Source organism: Coffea arabica, chromosome 8e, assembly GCF_036785885.1.
Source record: "Coffea arabica cultivar ET-39 chromosome 8e, Coffea Arabica ET-39 HiFi, whole genome shotgun sequence".
Classification (NCBI taxonomy): domain Eukaryota; kingdom Viridiplantae; phylum Streptophyta; class Magnoliopsida; order Gentianales; family Rubiaceae; genus Coffea; species Coffea arabica.
In genome coordinates this window covers 5,409,454-5,429,764 of record NC_092324.1, presented here as the reverse complement: position 1 = coordinate 5,429,764, position 20,311 = coordinate 5,409,454, and the positions used below count along the sequence as shown (strand labels likewise).

Here is a 20,311-nt window from a genome sequence, read left to right as displayed (position 1 = left end):
TGTTCCTAATCTAGAATTGCACATTTCTTTTAAATGCTGTTTAATTCACATGTCAAGTTTTAATATGGAACCTCTGCAAATGGATTTAATAGGCATTCATTAGTCCACATGCCATTCAAATTCACATTTCCAGATTTATTGTCCTTTCTTATTTTGAATCATTCTTCCAATTTAACCTGGAGCTTTATTTGTGAGTCCCCATTTAAAACCCATTGGACAATACAGTCCAATATCTTTAGGAGAGGTAAATTAGTCCAAACTTTGTTGTCCTACGTTTTAGTGACCTGTCTCCCATGTTATTTTTTTATCCCATAAAAAACACGGGAATAATTTGGTTATATGGAATGTATGATTCCATACATAGAATACAACTAAGCAGGGAATGGAACAAAAGATTCTTAAACTTTTCAACTAATCGTAGATCCATTACATTTAAACTAAACATTTTTGTACATTTCAGAATTGCTCTAAAACCTACTCAAACTTTTGACTAATCATTTTTAAGAATTGTACTTCAATTTTTAAATAAATTGTAAAATTTCTAATGCATATCACAAGCCCTATAGATTTATGCATATAAAATTCATAAGGTGATCAGAATTTAATTGATTAATGTCTCATAAACAAGGGTAGAGTTAAAGTTGGTATTCATCTATTATTATGCTTGAAAATTATAGAAATTTTATTTGTATTTTTAGTTGCGTAAATTTCAAACACATTCCTTATTAGTGCATGAATATAAAATCGTAATTTGGGCAAATTCACATCTTTGCGCTCAACTTTTGACCCATGCTTTAAAAAGAAAGCATGATATGTGCACATAGAAAAATTTTTTGGTACACCTCTTATATTTCACTAACTATGATCTAAGTTAGTTTAGATTTAATCACTGGGTTGGTCCAGTAGTCAATGGAGGACTCTTAGAATTCTTCTTGTAATTACAAGTAGGATCGAAATTTTGCCTTGAACAAGATTGATAGGATCGTTTGAATTGTAGGATTTTACAATTCTGATACAATCTTACTATTTTTAAAACATTAGGTAATAATTTTAATAGTTTTACCATATCTTTGTGTAAAAAACTTGAATTGAGTGCTGTTTGTTGCAAACTAGATTCAAATGCTTTTAAATCCATGTAAATAACTCACTCCAATTCCAAACCTACAAAATTCTGTGAATCATTAAATTTGAGTCATATGTTTCACTAGAGTGGAGAGATGATTTTTGATATGGGTTATCACTTAGGGCTAGTGTTTGGTGTGTTTATTGTGATAAATTAATATTTAGAAATGAATTAATTACTTTTGCTATGTCTAAGTGGTAGGCTTAAATTTGTAACTCAAATACATGTATTTTTAGCATAAATTTCTATTCTCAAAATTTTCTTTAATTATTTGCTTATTGTATACCCATCTTTTAGTCAATTAAAATATATTTGAATTATTTTGTTGTATACATATAATATTTAATTATCCTGTTGTATAAACAATGACGTAATAATAGATCAATGAATCATAGTTAACTAAATGTATGGTGTTTAACTATTTTATTAATAACTAGATAGATGATTTATACACATATAAAGTCAACTTTTCGAAGTAAATTGTCCCGTCCTATTTGGATTTAGAACCAGAAAGAAGAAGTTGTTTAGTTTAATTAAAATAGATCTTAAATATTTTAGACGTAGTCCCGAATTTTTATATAATTTTCAAACTGTACCAAATACTTTATATAACACAATTTTAACCTTAGTTAACAATATCATTGTATTGATTGCGCATGAATTACATTATTTGTTACCATATATGAATTGCAAACTTAAAAATCATAAATATGACAATTTTTTTATGGCAACTTATGATCTGATCCTGCAAACAAAAAAAATGAAATAATCTTACGCACGATCCCGATCTTGAAAATCTTGCTCAACACAAGACAATAGGTGTGACTCCCAAAACACGTTTTTTTTTTACTGACATTTTTTTTAAATCTATATTGCACTTATCTCTAGACCACATGGAAGTATTTAAGTACATTTATGGCATTATGTGCTTTAATACTAAACCACATGGGATGGGAGCACAGTACATAAGTGCTCTCTATCTCACAAACTCAAAAGCTGTTGCTTTAAGTCTCATTTCATTATCATCATAAATCTAAATCGGAAAAATGCATTTATCTTTCTAATTGATATATATATATATATATATATATATTTACTTTCTCCTTTCCTGAAAGGCTGGTCGAATGGATTTTTCTGGACAAAAGGCAAAAGTAAAAGTCCGATGGATTAAAAAGAGAAGAATATTCAAGATCTACGATCGCTTTTCTGCTACGTGCTGGCACTCAATCGGTAGCCCCTTTATTGGATCGGTGCACAAAACTGTTTGTACTGGATAACTCCCCTGTATTTTAAAACTCTCATAGTCAATTTCTTTGATAATCCCACGGTATCTCTCCCTCTCTCTCTTCTCTCTCTCATGAGCAGCACTTTTGAAGTCGCCGGCCAAATTCTTCTCTTCTCTGCTCCTCGCCGGTGACGGCAGATCACGGGACGGGTCGGCTCCTCCCTTCCTTCGCTTCTCTACGAACTCCAAATTTGCATTCAATACTATACACTATAAAATTCATTTTCTTTATTCAATTCTATTTTACTGTGATTTATTTTATTGTATTCGCACGCGTACTTTAACATGCAAATTGCCTCTCTCTCTCTCTTTATTGCTAATATATAATGGAGAAAAATTTACACGCAGTGGTTTAAAGTATAAACTAGTTCTCTTGCTTTTTTTTTAAAAAAATTTCTTTTGTGCTTTTTTTTGGTTAATTGAATTGTTTGAGAATTTCAAATTGTTGAATGCAGATCTTAATTGTTCGAAACGATCGTCAAATTGATCGGCGATCATCTCACCGGAGAGTTCTGGAAGAGTTGTTTACATTTTCCAGCAGTTAATTGTTTAGTTTTTGCATTGAAGAGAGTCGTTTTTTCTTTTTGGAATTTTGAGAAGATCAGTTTATATTTATGAATCTTGGACTAGATGAAATATAATGATGATTGATCGAGTCACATAAATTTGGTTGAGAGTTAGCGGAAGTGAAGATTCCTCTACTGTAGCTTCCCGCAGTTCTCTCGGTGTGTGTGTGTGTGTGTGTGTTTTCTTTCTTCTTTTGGTTGTTTTGCAAATTTTGGTGAGTGGGAGCTGAGCATAAAATTAGCTGATTCAATTGATAAACGAAGGAAACAGAAAAGAACAAGAGAGGGGGAACATACGAATTGTGAGGTTGAGTAGGGATGTCAAAGGTGGTGTACGAGGGTTGGATGGTGCGGTATGGGAGGAGGAAGATAGGAAGATCCTTTATTCATATGCGGTATTTTGTCCTCGAGCATCGGTTGCTTGCCTATTACAAGAAGAAACCACAGGACAATGTGGTAAAAGCTCTGAACTGCATATTTGCATTTTCTAATTTGTAATTAACAATGCTATACATTAATTTTTGAATGCTTGATTTTTTTTTAGAGCTAGTTAATTTGAATTGTCGAACATTTTTAAATTGATTTGTTTTGTAAATGTGTAAACTGCTTGTTTCCTGTGCTTTAGTAGATGATGTAGGCTGAAGGCTCTTCAGTTTGCTGTTTGAAAATTTTGATCACTGCTTATGAAATGCTGCAAGTGAAAAAGTTGATACTTGAGTTTTGTTATGAATAGGTTCCACTCAAGACTCTCCTTATAGATGGAAATTGTAGGGTGGAAGATCGGGGCTTGAAGACTCACCATGGACATGTGAGTTGCACATATTTTCTTCTGTTTTGTTTGTTAATTGCCAGTAGTAGCTTTGTTTGAAAAATAGAGTATAGAATAAGCAAGTTTGCATCCATGTGTCCAAGTTATATCATAGCATCCCTGCATCACAATTGGCTGTTGCAATTATTTTGTAGTGATTGAATCCTGCAATATTTTATTTTTAATGAGGTCTGAAAGATGCAAAGACAATTTTCTTAACTAAGCACTGTGCCTCAAAGGTGGACTGTGAGCTGTTTATTTATTTTTATTTTCTTATTTTCTATATCTTTTATGTGAGGATATTCAGACCAATATTCAGAGTCCTAGCACTGTGCCTGGAACAGATCATGCAAAAAAAGAAAAAGATAAAAATTACTCATTCTATATGATCATAAAGGTAGCATTAAGAAGATGATAGAAGAGAACTATTGATTTAATGGTTTGAGCTTTCAGCAAATAATTTTTAGATGCTCTAGTTATCAGGAATGATTTGGTTATAGGTTAGTTTAAGGTTTCCTATTACTGGATTCTGTATCCTTTAGTTTAAGGTTTCCTATTACTGGATTATGTATCCTTTCCATGCAGACAGAGTATGCTGTCTTTTTGTATTGAGCATAACGCTACCTAAGTCATAATTTGAAATTAGAGGTAGAGAAAGAGAAAAGAATAGGAGGAAGGTTACAGATAACATGCAAAAAAAGTGTAATTTAAAAGATGTTACCCAAGCCATAATTTGACTTGAAAGAGATTCATGTAGTTTACACTAATTCTTGGTAAAATTGGATAGGTCGCTCAACTTTATTGAATTTGGATCAGAATTATTAATGAAGCATGGTGCAGTATGTATTAATCTTGGTCCCATGGGTTGGAAATCTTGGACTACCTTGGTTTATTAGTTGTGATACTTGACATACGTGTCTTAATTTTTCTGCAGATTCTGACCATGTCTTGTTGCAATTAATCAGAAAAGACAAGTTGAATCAAAATGTGTTCCAATTTCAGTGTCAATAGAGTACTTGGAATGGTTGTATCCATTATTGATATGTCTGGAGGCCCATATGTTGGTCCGTAATATGAAGACCACCACCAGAAATCCACCAATATTCAAGCCTAATTAGATAAAATCTGGAAAGTCATTGCACAAAGAATTTTCTCCTTGGTCAATGGACTAGGATACATAGCATGCAATTTCCCTGCACTTAGAGCTTCCAACTGTGGGCTCTTTATGTAACGTTGAAACTTGAAGGATTGAATTTTTAGAACTGTCCCTTCTTAGCTTTTGGATTAATCCATGATATTTTGCTGTTCAATTGATTTGGCATGTTCATTGATGTTTGACTGCCTATGTTTACTTCAATGTTGAAGCTTCTGTTGTTCTATATTTCCATGCAATCTAAGCTTGATCCCTCCATTCCTTCTCCCTTGTCTATCAAAAGGAGGAAGATTATATCATACATGTACACTGATCAAAGCTGGCATGTAAAAAGTGGCCAAATAATAGAATGTGTATGCTGTCCAAACTGAGCAATTTAGCTCGGTGCTAGAAGCAATTAGAACATAATTTTATGTTAAGAGTATACCTTCTGGGCATAAAACATCACTTCATGTTTTCTTTTGATGGTTGTATATCTTATGGCCTTCTTTGTCTTTGCAGATGGTTTATGTGTTGTCTGTCTACAACAAGAAAGAGAAGTACCATAGACTGACGGTGAGTTTTATTTTTAGTTGTTATATGTGTTACTCATTCTTTATTAAATTACTCAAAATGCCATATTAACATGAAAGCTGATGGAATAAAAATTCTGTTGATGCTTGAACTCATTGGTGAACCTAGAATTCAGAAGATGAACTAATGAGATACGGGGAAGATTATGCAATAGTGTAGCAAAGTAAGTTTTTAAGAAATAGGAGGCAAGATTGATGGAAAGGAAGTTGAAAATGCTGTTCAAACCAGTTAATGCTTGCATTAATCTTGGGGTAAGGCAGATATCATGAAACTTTAACAGTATAAGTGTGATGAAAAATGTAAATGTTTTTTTTGGGGTATTCCTCTAAAATTTTTATTGACGCAAAGGATGATAATTCATATATACTTGTACCGGGATGGAAGTATATAGATGTTTGGTGTTGGCAAAGATCTTTGGCTTACGATTTCACAGAATGTACTTGATTGCTGCAAATGTGGAAGTAATGGCAGTAGTGGTGATTGAGGTAGGATTCTACTACACTGTGAAACACCATGATTTATCTTATATTGGCTATCTGGTTACTGTTTGAACCATTTAGAACAGCTTTGTTATGTAATTCTGGCAAGTTTGGCTCAAGGATTGCGAGTTGGTGGTTGGAATATTTTAGGGTTTCGGTTCATATGGTTAGGTTAATCTTAGAGTGAAAATTATTGAGAACCAAGTCTTGTACTAGTTGTTTATGAAACCTGTTCGAACTTCCTCCGGAATCTTCTGTCAACAGGCTAGGCATGAGCTGTGACCGATTATGATGATTCCTAGAAAAGATGCTTGGGCTTGCAGGTGGATACTGTGATACTGTGGTACATTAGCATAATTGTCTCATGTCAGCTACTTGGGGGATCTGTTACAAATCAGACTTTTCAATCATATACTTTGACGTATTGGTTTAAGTGTTTGGTTCACCTAATTTAGGTTGATAAATGCTGTTGAGTTTGGTTTTACACATCAGAATTTAGTCTTTTGCTGAACGGAGAGCGCAAGACTTAAAAGGCTTATAATTATTATTCACATGCTTCTAAAGACCAAGGTCATTAAACATGGATATAGGCAGATATAGAATGTTTTCATATGGAAAGCCTGCAGTGGAACAGGCTAATGGTAATATTGAGGAGAAGAGCTTGAGTCAGGAGTGTGAGACCAAGTATACTGGCAAAGATTCTAATCTAAAAGCTGAAAAGTTAAAAATGGGGTATTTGTTTTGTAACTTCAGTAATAGCTGAAATTTTATTGAAGACAGATTATGTGGTATCTTTGATTTGCTTCCTGGATTTTTCTGAGTGAACCTTTTAGAAGCTCTAAAAGTAATGTTTGTCATGGTGGACAGTCATTTGCCTACTAGAAAAGGAGGGTAAAGGCTGGGGTATTGTGACTATTGTCAAAGAATGGAAATTGATTTCAGAAGTGAAAGAGAGTGCAACTATAAAAGAATGGCCCAAGTACAGGCTATAGATTTGCTATTTATATGCAGAAGAGTTTCAGCAATGTAACAGAATATGTCTCTGCAAGAGCAGTAGAAACTTCCCTCAAAGGAAGGAATCCATCACCTCTATCCGTCTTTTTGCTTATCACAGTAAAGTGAAGACATATAGAAACTGATCTGCATAGCTTAGAATGTGATTGAGCTCTTTCTGGAGAGTTTAGAAATGCGGCTGACAAGGTATTTGCTGAATTGTGTAACCTGAGCACTTCTTGAAGCACTTGGAGATGGATTTATTTTATTAATTAGAATGATGAAGAGATGACGAACAGATTGAATTGAATGGTTGGATGAGGTTTGAGTTGCTGTAACCTTTAGGGTGGGAGGGGGTTGTAATTTTGTTTATCCATATAGTCTGAGGAGTCTTTCTTGTTTGATGAAGAAAGTTGTCCTAGTTTTGATTGTAGAAACAGGAGATGAACATTTTTGAATTATGGAAAAGTATTATCTGATCAGTGAATGGCACATAAAAGTTGTTTCTTTTGATAGTGAGTTTCATCAAACAACGATTTTAATAAACAAAGACAATTTCAGGGACATGGCCCTGTATCATAAGGTATTTATGGGGAGAGAGTTTCAGTTTGGAATTGCCCAGGTGAATTTCATTCACTCCTGATAGTACTGTCTCCGCAAGAGATTTAGCATTTTGTTATCTGACATTGGAAATTGGGCATGGAAAAGAGGTCTAAATCTTCAAAGGATGAAAACCCCAAACCCTCAGCTGATTTTGTATTAAAGTATAATAAGTCTGAGATGTCCACTGCAACATTTCCTGCTTGAGAGGATTTTTGAAGAGATGATTGTAGGCGGGACTTGGGAATCCAGTGGGAAGATGAAGGCGGTGGAGACTCTTGGATTATACTGTGTCCGCAAACATCAAAAAATAATATGCCTTTGACACTTTTTGTTTTAGGGCATAGTTTTAGCTTTCTTTTTTTACTATCTTCTTAATTGCAGCACTATAATGATTTAAGCGCCAGCTTTTGGTGCTTCTCGCCTTTTCAGCATCACCACTCTTGCCTATATGCTGATTCATGTTAACCATGTGTATTCTTCCAGATGGCAGCTTTCAACATTCAGGAAGCTCTTATTTGGAAAGAAAAGATTGAATCTGTTATCGATCAGGTTGATTTCTTATCTGTTAACTTTTCCTTCCATAAATTCCTACTATTGGATTTCTGTGGTGTTACAGATACAAAATGCATGACCACATTTTGAAAAGTGCCTAGTATTTGATGTCTAAAACTTGGTGGTTATTTATTGTTTGTCTATTTGTTGATAATCTTTGAGGGCGATGATTTATTTTACATAATGGCATATACCATATACTATGTTGTGCTTTTTGCTTGGATGTACATAGAACTGATTATGAACTGATAAATTGCAGCATCAAGAGTCACAAGCTGTTAATGGTAATAAGTACCAGTCTTTTGAATACAAATCTGGAATGGATAATGGGAGGAAATCCTCATCATCTGATCATGAAAGTCAGTAAGTATTACATTCACTTTATTTGTACCCACTTTGTGAAATGCTGTGTTAGTAGTGGTGAAACTTTAGTTTTGAGGAATGATGCAATTTTTATCATTGCTCAACTTTGATATTTCTACCTTCGTTGATTCTGTTCTTCAGGCATATTTTAATGGTTTAAACTGAGCAGAACATTTTTGGGAAAAACGCTTCTCTGAGGTGTCCTCAACTAATTTGGGCTTTTGCTTTTTGCTTATCTTATGCTGACAAAAAAAAAAAAAAGATTCTGAGAAGCAACCTTAAGGTGCTCTTGGAAACAGCTTTTAGCTTTTTAAAACATTTAACGCAAATACATTCTTCCAATTCTGCAAGAGATGGCTAATGAGCCTAAAAAATCCAGAAGTTTCGCAGAATTTTTAGTTGATTTGGGTTACATCCTCCCCTTAGAATGTGGCTTTACAGAATAAGAGCAAACAAGGTGGTGAGGAGGTTAAGTGGAGACATAAAGTAACTTTACTAGTAGCAGTAGTGCAATACGTATCTTCTGTATTTTAAAACTATTCATCGGTGGTGTTATTCTTGTTCAAATGCTGGTTATGCTTCTGTTCAGTGTAGTCAGGTCCTTAATTTATTCTGAACTTTCAATTTAAGGTTGTTTTTGTACATACTAATTTCTAATCAATTCAGGTTCAGTGCTGCCGAGGATGAAGATGATAGCCGTCATAGTTTAATGCGGAGAACAACCATGGGAAATGGTTTTTTTTCCTTGATTTCCATTTTTGTAATGGCTTCATTTCTTTTCTTATGTAACTGAATTTTCACTTTCCTTTTGATGGGCAGGTCCTCCTGAATCTGTATTTGATTGGACAAAGGAATTAGATACAGACTTGGCAAATCAAAGCACGAACAATCAGGCATTTTCTAGAAAGCACTGGCGCCTGCTCCAATGCCAAAATGGTGGGTTAGTTTGCTAGGCTTGAATTGTTTTTTCTTTATGTAAGTGGAGCAATACTAGTTTTATTTGAAGCTTAGCTTAGGATGTGAAAGAAGTTGAAATTTGATGAGGTGCATAACCTCTTCATTATGTGGATGACTGCAGGACTTCGCATCTTTGAGGAGCTTATTGAAGTAGATTTTCTTGTACGTTTTTGCATACTGCTAAAAAGATTTGTCTTATGTGTTGAAACTTGAATGTTTGAGGAAAAATCCTCAACTCAAAAGCCCTGTTTCTGTAGCCAAAGAGCTGTAGTAGAGCAATGAAGGCTGTTGGAGTTGTGGAAGCTACATGTGAAGAAATATTTGAGCTTGTAATGAGCATGGATGCAACGCGTTTTGAGTAAGTGCTATTTCTTGTGGACCTGCATTAAGCACTATTCCGGTACTTTTTCTTGCAATTTGGCATGGTTCTTTTAGTGGCTAATGTAGATTTAACCTTATTGCCTCTCCCACAGCTACCAAGTTATTTATTTAGAAGGATATGCTGTTATAGTTCTGCATCACTTGGACTTGGTTTGTTTTCTGTTGTTGATCATATTCCATGTATAGCAGTGGAGTCCTTGCACGTGTATGTATGTGGCTTGCTTTTCATCTTCTCGATGCCCATGTATGTACTTTTTAAGCTCCTGCCGATGGATCATGGTGCCTCCATGATTTGGAATTATTGCATTTAGATGTCCCTCCCAGTGTTGAATGTTATAAATTGGCAACCATATGATTCTGTACTGTAGAGCCACCATATTTTTCCTATTATTAGGAATACGCTCCACTAGTCTCTAAACATTACAAGTTAACTACAGACTGACAGGTATTGTAGCAGTAAAAGGATGAGGATAGATTTGAAGTATTTGTCGAACCTATTGTCTGGAGAAAATTAAGATACCTGTGAAACTAAAGAAAGGGAAGCCTTGGAAAGAGAATTGAAAGATATAGCGATGGGATATATCTCTGTTTATTTATCAACTGTTTAACATTAATGTCAGCGCATGTTTGATGAGATTAGAGAACGCTATAAACCATATGGGTGACATGATTACTAAAGATAGAAATAGATTGTGACCTGGCGAACAAATTTTGTTAGGGATGAAAGAATGTTTTATGCACCCAGGTAGAGGGTAATCGAGTTGAGCTTGAGTTTCACCATGCTTGAGCTCAAACTTGACTCCTGATAGCTTTGCTAGCTCGAGCTTGACTTGACACTTACTTGAGCTCGACCTCAAGCTTGAGTTGAGCATCCAAATATCATGTTTTAAGTCCAGAAAAATATAAAATTCTGAAGTTAAAAAAAAAAGACAAATTTCAAAGCCAGAAAAAACAAAAGATTCAACACCTGATAGGATGGATATATTTTCTAATCAAATTTCAAAACAAAATCTAAAACACTTTACATTACCTTTTAAGATTAGTGGAAAATTAAAATATCCCCACAGCTTGGTCCCCGTTGCAAAGCTCCAAATCATCAGATGGATGAGAGAAAGATGAGTGCAAGGCCCTTTGTAAACCAAAACTATGATCTCATACAATTTTCAAAAACGAAAATGCTGATTAAAGAAATATGGTAGTACCCATCAATCTGCTAGAACTGAGGTTATTAAAATTAACAATCATGCAGGTTGTCACTTTCTACGTTGGACTTTGATTATGAACCAAATAAAATATGTATACCACCAACGACCAAAAAATTGGGGAGAGAGTGATTAAGAAGAAAAAGACAGAGGGATGGGGGCAAGGGAGAGGACGCAGAGGCGGAGAGAGAGATGACTGAGAGGATTTGGGAGTAGTGGGCAGCTGGAAACAAAGTGAGAGAGAAGAGAATGGGATGTTTGGAGGTATACCTAGGGTATATTACGAAGGGTTTACAAGTAATTTCACAAATGTTATAAAAATTAAATGCATATTCATAAAATCTCAATAAGGCTTGCGAGCACTCGAGCTTATCAATTTGGAGCTCGAGCTCAACCCAACTTCTTAGTCAAGCGCCTCAAACTTGAGCTTGAGCTCAATCTTTATTGAGTTGAACACCTTGCTACTCGCAAGTAGCTCGGTTCGCTTACACCCCTACGCCAAGGTAAATGGGAATGAGGTTTGATATTGTTGAAACTAATATTCTGTTTCTTCTTTTTTCCTTATGGGAAAGTGTTTGATGTGTGGATGGGAAGCATGATTTACTTGAAATTGCATAAAGTTTGAGGCCGATGATTGACCAGTTTATGGAAGACCCATTTTTTACCTGATATTCAGCTACATATTTGTGGACTCTGTACATGGCATTTTGGTACTGATTTGGCGTTAATGCTTAATCATATGATAATGAGGCATTGTGGTGTTTCAATTTATTGATAATGCTTAGTCATGTCTTGATGATTTTTGCAGGTGGGATTGTACTTTCCAGTATGGTAGCTTAGTAGAGGAGGTAGATGGACATACAGCAATACTGTATCACAGGCTTCAGTTAGACTGGTTATCTATGTAATATATTGTTCCAGATATGAACTTGCTCCTCTGACATCGTCTTGAGTATTGTTTTATTTCAATTAAATTGGGTCTAACTTGATGTCAAAGTTTGAAATTGGTGCTTAATTGCAGAGCTAATTAATAGTTTTAAATTTGAGCTGTTTTTGCATGCAAAGGTTGGCTTTTATGTTGCATTGTGGATTTAGGCTTATTTTATAACCTGATCTTTCTACGAGGCACTTTGGCGTGTGCACAAACCTAAGCATGCTTATAGTCGTGCCAAAAAGGATGTTCTTTTTCCTCCTGCTATCTTACTTTCTAAAAACTTTATCCTCAACCCCTTGGACTTTACTCCTGGCCCCCCTCTTTTTTGTCATTTCTGGCCTTTAAAATGTATTTTTCAGAACTGGAAACTGCAAATTCTGAGTTGAGCTTGATATGCTGGTTTGTATACTGCGATAGTGAGTTTGTCAAAAAACTGGAAATTCTAGCATTTTGTCCCATCGAGCCTGAAGGTTGACTCATAGTAAATAACAAAAGAAAATATACATGAGAGGTAATAATGATGGAAATTTAACTGTAATGTTGGACATAAAACTGTAACCCACTGCTATCTGTTGTCTTATTATGGTGTCTTTGATTCAAGTTAGTTTTACAAGGGTTGTAATTGTCATAAGCATGCCCCTTGTTTTTTCCAAAATGATCTTTCCTCCCCTTCTGAGTTTCTGGCTAAGAAAGTCCTTCGACTAGGTCGTCCATATATGCAATTCATCAGTTCTTTTAGGATTATAACCCAATTGCTACTGATATTGGCAAGTTTTTGCAGCATCAGTGGTATTTTTTTTTTGGGGGGGGGGGGGGGGGGTTACATACCTTAAGTAATGATGGCAAAATTTGCAAAATTAAGCTTCTGTAACTCTTACCAGAAGAAAACTATATGTAAAGTAGAGATGGTATTTCGAATAAAACAGGAAAAGAGCTAGATTTGATCACATTTGAACAAGTTAAATCAGGGGGTGAACTTGGATTTAAGAACATTCTTGTTGTTGGGAATGAGAATTTGTAGTAGTAAGACATGACATGTGTTACAAAGAAATATCTGTAAAATGTAGATAAATTATGTATAATCAACATTTCATAAAATATTGATATTTTGTCATTATGGGAAATGTCCATTTTGGACATGGAACAATATTAATCATGAAAAATTTAATCTAAATCAAGGTTCTTTTCTAATAATAAAATATGTGGAGTTGATACTTCATAAAATGAAGATAGTAAGTCCTTATCAGAAATGCTCATTTTGGAAATGGAACAGTGTTGACAATTGAAAATTTTATTCAGGATAAAAGCTGAATAGCATATAGAACATCATTATAGGGGCACGGAATTCATTATATTTGGTTAAGGACTGTGAACAAATTATTCTTTTGTGTCCCTTCAATTTTTCTTTTTTGCTACACTTACATGATTAGACAAGAAATTCTTGACATTAATTTCACCGCTGGATTTCAACTGCAGGTTAGTATGGCCTCGTGACCTTTGTTATGTGCGCTATTGGCGTCGAAATGATGACGGGAGCTATGGTAACAGTTTACAGGATGCTTTTTTGTTTTGTTGGGGGGGGGGTTCTAATTTTCCTTTCCCAAACCAACCACCTTTTCGGTTCTGTGCAGTTGTATTATTTCAATCAAGGCAGCACGAGAATTGTGGCCCGCAGCCAGGATTTGTTCGAGCTCATATAGAGAGTAAATTTTATCTCCTGCTTTGGTTTTATATGGCATGAAATAACATAATCTGTTGAGGGCTATATGGTACTGAATAACTTAAGCGTTTAATCTATTTAATATGTATCATGAAAAGTCTTCAATGTTCCTTATCTACGCAGGTGGAGGGTTTAACATCTCCCCTATGAATCCTCATCATGGAAGGCCCAGAACACAGGTGCAGCATCTTATGCAAATTGATCTGAAAGGCTGGGGAGTGAATTACATTTCATCTTTTCAGCAGCATTGTCTGCTTCAAATGTTAAATAGTGTTGCTGGTAAGCTCCTGTGGAAGGGTCCCGCTTATTTGGAAGTGTCATTAGGGCTCTGTTGATGTCTCTAGTCACTATGTTCAGTGTTTCTAATTTCGTTGAGCTTTAGTACACCAGACTTGTGCTTTTCTGTTTCTTTTCATGCTCAGCCACTCTGAAACTTGTATAGAAAAATTGGATACAACTTTAGTTGCATGTTCATCTATACTTGAAATTGCAGTTCTGGTGATAAACAATTTGTGTTGTGTGGATATACATTTCTAGTCATACTTTTGAGTTCACAGCTATTCTGGATTCTTATAATGGTTTCTATCTGGACATTTCTTGTGTTAATTGCATAAATTGAAGTACCTTCACAATCTTAAGTTTCTACTTCTTTATTATACCTGTTTGTATACTGATTACATGTAAAGTTAGTGAAGTAGCTCAGCTAACTCTTTATGTGGTCATTCTTCTTGCTTGTCATTTTTTTCCTTGTCTTTTCATCTTGATGTCATATTTTCATCATTTCGAGTGAAATGGTGTGTGTACATGAAAGTGCCCAATTTGAAGGGTGTGTAGCTACTTATGCATGATACACTGTTTTATCTGATTATTTCTTGGTCAGCCTTCTGTGCTGGAGTTTTAAGTAGTTGGATTGTATCTTGTCTCTTATATTGGGTAGTTTCCTGTTTACTCCAGGACTGCGTGAATATTTTTCGCAAAGTGATGAAAGGGCAGCTGCACCAAGGATCCCAGTTATGGTTAACATGACATCAGCTTCTGTTTCCTCAAAGAAGAGCGAAAAGCTCTATGGTTCTTCTGTACATAAACGAAGTATGTCTTTAGATCAAATAACTTCTTCGAATAAGAATGTGTCAATGATGGATGACTATTCTGATGAGGATGAAGATTTTCAGGTGCCTGATCAAGAGGTATAAATTTATTTTTTTTAACACTAGATATATCTGCTTTGTTTTTCTTTTATCTTTCTCTAAGTCATGTATGGACAATTTGCAGGTGTTGCCACCCAGTCTTGACAGTGAAGCGAAGAAATCTGGTAACTGATTTTAAGTTTTTATTGTATTACTCTGTCTTTTAGATCCTTCAACTTTCCAAAAAATGGTTAACAGACACTAAATTTTCTTTTAATGATTTGAAGCTTCTGAAGAAGAACCAGCAGACAGTATTGATTTGTCCATTTTCTCGGGTAACCTCCGGCGTGATGACCATGAAAAAGCTCGTCACTGCTGGAATATATCTGATGGAAACAATTTCAGAGTTCGTAGTAGGACTTTTTGCTATGATAAGTCAAAGGTTTGTAATTTATTGCTTTTTGTAAATTGTTATCATTAAAATCTGTCATGGGTTGCACTAAAATCCATCTTGGACATATTTAAAGATTCCAGCTGGAAAACATCTTATGGACCTTGTTGCTGTTGATTGGTTCAAAGATTCAAAGCGAATGGACCATGTAGCGAGGCGGCCTGGATGCGCAGCACAAGTAAGATTTCTGTAAAATATTCTGTATCTTTGTTTGAATTTTCTTTCCTTAATTAGTTATGTCATTAGTAATATTCATGAATGTGAAGCAAATAGCTTACACCTATATTGGCTGTCTGATACATATAGGATGCATTTAATCGAACTTCATCTCTTGGGTCAACTCTTTGCCTATTATTTGGAAGTTATACAATTTTTACAAGCTTATGCTTGTGAGAACTGTATTTTCTCATTGCTTATTGGTACGGGTTTTATCTGGTACATATTTGAGCTACCTGCTTGTTCCTACAATTGCCGCTTGTAGTCTGCTTTTCTTGTTCCCCTCTGTCTTCATTATTAATCACTCAGAGTTGGCTACAATACACCACAATCATGCTAATCACTAGATTTACATGTGATCTCATTTGCATCATCTTTTTGAATCAATGCCATGGTCATACTGACTATTTTTTGTCCTTTTGGACTCTGCATTAATGCTTTGTTATTGCATCATCAAGAGGAACAACTGTCACAGAAGTTAAGTGTATGACATGAATTTGTTTTATCTTGTTAGTAGGAATCTTGTGTTAGCAACAAACAGTATCCTAGTTTTATCTTGTGCAATCAGCAACAAAGAGTATCCTTTTATCTTGTGCAATCCTGAGAGTTTTATGGAACTGGTCAGCCTAGGTTCTCAGAGGCTTCTAGCTTTTCAATTTGCTTGGCAATTCTCGCTATCCTGGGTGCAAGGTGTAGTTGAGCTTTATACTGATGCTACAGATGGTCAGTGGAATCATTTCAATGCCTATGCTAAGAATGTGGCTTGTTAACCTAATTTAACAGTCCTCTGAACCATGATCATATTCTGAACCCTTTAAAGCTAAAAAATATTCAGTATATTTTTCCTGAAGTCTTACAAGTGCATGAAGGAATTTAGAACTGAGAACTTGCAAGGAGCTTTCTTTCATAAAACTGGTGCAATTGATTCATGGCCATGCTGCTGGAAATTTGAGATGCATTTTGGTTATCTGATATATGCTGGCTGTGTTCTCCGTTGCCCAAGATCATCTGATTTTAGGTTTTCCAAGCTGAAAGTTATTTTCTGGTTTTTTATTTGCTGTGGACTCATTTTGAGCTATAAAAGCTAGTCACAGAAGCAACTCTGAAAGGTGCTTTAAAATCAGCTTTAACTTTTTTAACTCTCTGAGAATGTGGTACCCTTCCAATTTTGTAAACATCGTCTTTGAAGAATCTTTTTGGGAAGCGGAATAAAGTTTGCAATTGTCCTATCAAAATGGTTATGCAACATGAAGAGGCACATTCTACGGTATTCGCCACATCTGAAGTTCATGATTACAGGAACTTTCAAGTGCTGATGAAGAGTCGAGTATCAAATCCATTTTTAGGAATTTGGGGAAAGGAAATATGTTTTCTAGGTCCAATATGTCTTCAGAGATTAATAAATTCAAATTATGAAAATACTCTTGCTTGAGTTTCCTGTTTGAATTAACTACAGTTTTGATGCTTGTATCAGTCAAAGTTCCCAGACATTCATGTTCAAAAGCAAGGCTTTTAATTTATGGGTACATCTGTATGTCTTTCAGAAAAGCTTTAGTTGTTTAGCTTGTATGTATAACAGTTGTACTAGGCAGGGCTTGTGAAGTTTCTTTATCAAAGCAAACCATTATTATGACAAACATAAAAGATAACATGGGTGGGGACTGTACTGGTGGCCTGGTCATCTGAGTCTTCTTTATAGGACCTTCCTAAGACACTAAGAATTTAGTATAGTGATTGTTTTCTATATAAGAGCTAACTGTCTGTGGCCCTGAATGCAACTGAAGTGCTGCTAATGTTGTCAAGGCCTCCGAGTTGCCAAAAACCTCTAAACTGGCCAAGTTCATTAAAAACAAAGAATTGAATCATGTCATTGATTAAGAAATTAATAATGGTTTTCATATTTTTCCCCTAGTCTCTTAGGCATTGATTTTCATGTGTTTTAGTTTTTGATGTCTTTTTACTCTCTTTGTAGGTTGCCTCTGAGAAAGGACTATTCTCTTTGGTGATAAATGTACAAGTAAGTTGGGTAGCCAAATTCAACTTTTCTGTTGAATATCTTTATATTCATTGTCGGCATAAATTTTGTCTCCTTAAAGGTACCTGGATCAACACACTACAGCATGGTATTCTATTATGTGACAAAGAAATTAATACCTGGTTCTCTTCTGCAACGTTTTGTTGATGCGGATGATGAGTTCCGAAACAGCAGACTGAAGCTTATCCCTTCTGTGCCGAAGGTTCTCTCTCTCTCTCTCTCTTTCTCTCTCCAGGCAACCTGAAATGTTCATGCGTCCCAAGCTTCTGTATTTGTAAATATGACAGTTTGAAAGTTGTCTTGATGTTCTTGCACTGTTGCTTGTGTAAAATCATGCTTGTTGGAATATGGTCGATTGATTTTTTGTCTCTATTGGTTTTGATAAAAACTTACATTCTAAGTTGCAAAACGTCAGTATATAATTGCTGGCACTCATCTTGGTGTGTGGCATCATAATTTGTTACATTCTAAGTTGCAATATGTCAGTATATAATTGCTGGCACTCATGTTGGTGTGTGGCATCATAATTTGCATTTCTGAGTGTTATGTACAGGACTATTACAGTAACTTGTCATGTCACTATAAACACACCACTTATTCATGTTGACCTACTGAATTGTGTCTTCCATGTCCTTGCATTGTTACAAATAGCTATGCTGTTTGATCTTAAGTGTGATGTCCCTCTTACCTCTCTCTCTGTAACTTAAATTGGTTCTCTGGTTTTGCAATAAGCTACAGAACTAGGCATGGTGTTGGAAGCCTAAAGGATGACATAGTAATGTTTACCTTGAAATGACTTTTGCTTGGTATTTTCAGTTTACTTACCTTTCCCTTGCTCATGAATAATTCCCCACTTCTAGGGCTCATGGATTGTGCGTCAAAGTGTTGGAAGCACCCCATGTTTATTAGGGAAGGCTGTTGATTGCAACTATGTTCGTGGCAATAACTACTTAGAAGTAAGCATCAGTTAGCCTCTCTCTCTCTCTCTCTCTCTCTCTCATATGTCTGTGCGTGCATGTGTGAGTATGTATATAAATATAAGCACACTTCATTCTGTTAATTTTCTAGGCTTAGCAGACAGGATACAACCATTATGGTGTGGCTTACATTTGTGCAGATTGATGTTGATATTGGTTCATCAACTGTTGCAAATGGAGTTTTGGGACTTGTGGTTGGCGTAATGACATCATTAGTTGTTGACATGGCTTTTCTAGTACAGGTATCGTATTTAATGAGAGTGCTTTTTCTTTCTGCTTAGTTGAAGTTTTGTGTGTGTGTGTGTGGTCAATAATGTTGTTCAGTTCCAAAAGTGGATCACCATATGAAAGTTTACTCTTTCTCTATCAAGATTTTTATTTGTATACAGGTATTTCTGCCTTTAATATCCCCCAAAAATTATTAAAAGTATTTTGCTGAAACAAATTAATGTAATAACATATTGTTTGGTCGTTGAAATTAAGATTGAAATGGAGGACGATTATGGTCATAGTATTAGTAACTGTGTAAGGGGGTCAGATTGTGGTTTGATTAGCATTTAAATTGTTTCCCGTGGCACAAAAAGGTCGCAAGTGCCTATCCTTCTATCCTATCTACGTTTGAAGAATATAGAGATGTCTAAGGCAGGGCTGTTAGCGAATCGCATTTAGACAAATCATAATTGAGTTGTGTCAGAAGAACCTGAACCCTAAGAACAACCCATTTGAGTTTCAATTTTGTTATGTGATTACCTATAAACCAACATAGTTTTTTTTTTTTTGTGTAACGAAGTAGTAGTTAAAAAAATCTATCTGATTTCTTGGATCTAAATAGTATACTTACAAGTTACGTTAGAAGTCAACTGGGTGTATAATATGACTGTCATCTCATTTTATGCTCTTGATCTTGTAGAACGTGCTCCTTGCTTTTCATACATTGCACCAATGAAATGGATTTTGTTTGCTGGCGCAGGCAAATTCCGCGGAAGAGTTACCAGAGCGGCTTATAGGTGCTGTTCGAGTTTCGCATATTGAATTATCGGCAGCTGTTGTACCAAAGCTAGATCCAGATCCATCAGATTTGCCCAAATCATGACCTTTGCAACTTTTACAAAATCATTGATCGGTTATAATCTCATGCATGCTGGCCATTTCTATTGATCAATTTCTTCATGCCTGACATATCTTGAATTTTCAGGATTTTCATCTATTTCTTCCATTAAAGGTTGTCGTGTCTTCAACATCCTTTTATCTTTTCTCTAATTAAATGAGTCTTTAGGGTAGCAAGATTGTATCAATATTCTTTTTTCGTTGCGATGTAATCTTTGCATCACCTGTAAGTCTTGTTGCATATTGGACGAATGAGAAATTCTTACAGTGATTTTTTGGATATGTTCCCGGGATCATTCATTGGACAGGTATTGTTTTACCAGACTACTCAATAAGAAATTGTGGGAAATTTGAAACAACGAAATGAAACATTAGCACTAGTACATGAATGCTTTTAAACGTTATGGGTTTTTGGATACAATGTTACATATATATATATATATATATATATATTGTATTTGACATCTGCACTCACTCTCGTTATGTATTAGGGGAGACCTGTCCCATCGTTTAATATTTACTAATAACTAGTGAATTATGGACTCTTATTGATATTCTACAAAAGTATGTAACCTCCAGAAAATGTAATTCGGAAGTTGTTTTCGGGAAGCATGCTGGTAGTTACGGATCTTTTAATTTGGAAATGGAATCCTGAATTTGGGGGCCTTACAACATGCAATAAAGTTGTCCATGAAACCTTTTAGGG

The 20,311-nt window shown here is 35.2% G+C and overlaps 1 protein-coding gene across 2 annotated transcripts; it reads left to right on the top strand.

Annotated features, from left to right (window-relative positions):
* The first annotated feature begins 2,418 nt into the window (after positions 1–2,418).
* Positions 2,419–19,887, top strand: LOC113704112 (protein ENHANCED DISEASE RESISTANCE 2). 2 transcript variants are annotated; one of them, XM_027225778.2, is made up of 23 exons: positions 2,419–2,558; positions 2,864–3,430; positions 3,708–3,782; positions 5,437–5,490; positions 8,067–8,132; positions 8,395–8,498; positions 9,165–9,232; positions 9,318–9,434; positions 9,577–9,617; positions 9,713–9,813; positions 11,847–11,942; positions 13,449–13,513; positions 13,604–13,675; positions 13,816–13,971; positions 14,647–14,879; positions 14,965–15,004; positions 15,107–15,261; positions 15,347–15,448; positions 17,459–17,503; positions 17,583–17,723; positions 18,382–18,477; positions 18,639–18,740; positions 19,469–19,887. In XM_027225778.2, exons 2-23 carry the CDS (start codon positions 3,293–3,295, stop codon positions 19,589–19,591), a joined length of 2,190 nt encoding a protein of 729 aa, XP_027081579.1. In that variant the 5' UTR covers positions 2,419–2,558; positions 2,864–3,292; the 3' UTR covers positions 19,592–19,887. The 2 variants fall into 2 exon arrangements, with proteins under 2 accessions (XP_027081579.1, XP_027081580.1); XM_027225779.2 differs by lacking the exons at positions 2,419–2,558; positions 19,469–19,887 and having other exon boundaries at positions 3,157–3,430; positions 18,590–18,673.
* Positions 19,888–20,311: the final 424 nt, after the last annotated feature.

Excerpts from the sequence above, each read along its gene's own strand:
- LOC113704112 (XM_027225778.2), top strand. The coding sequence starts at position 3,293 with ATGTCAAAGGTGGTGTACGAGGGTTGGATGGTGCGGTATGGGAGGAGG. Across the intron at positions 14,880-14,964 it reads TTCAGGTGCCTGATCAAGAG|GTGTTGCCACCCAGTCTTGA; the intron begins GTATAAATTTAT and ends GACAATTTGCAG. Across the intron at positions 17,504-17,582 it reads CTTTGGTGATAAATGTACAA|GTACCTGGATCAACACACTA; the intron begins GTAAGTTGGGTA and ends GTCTCCTTAAAG.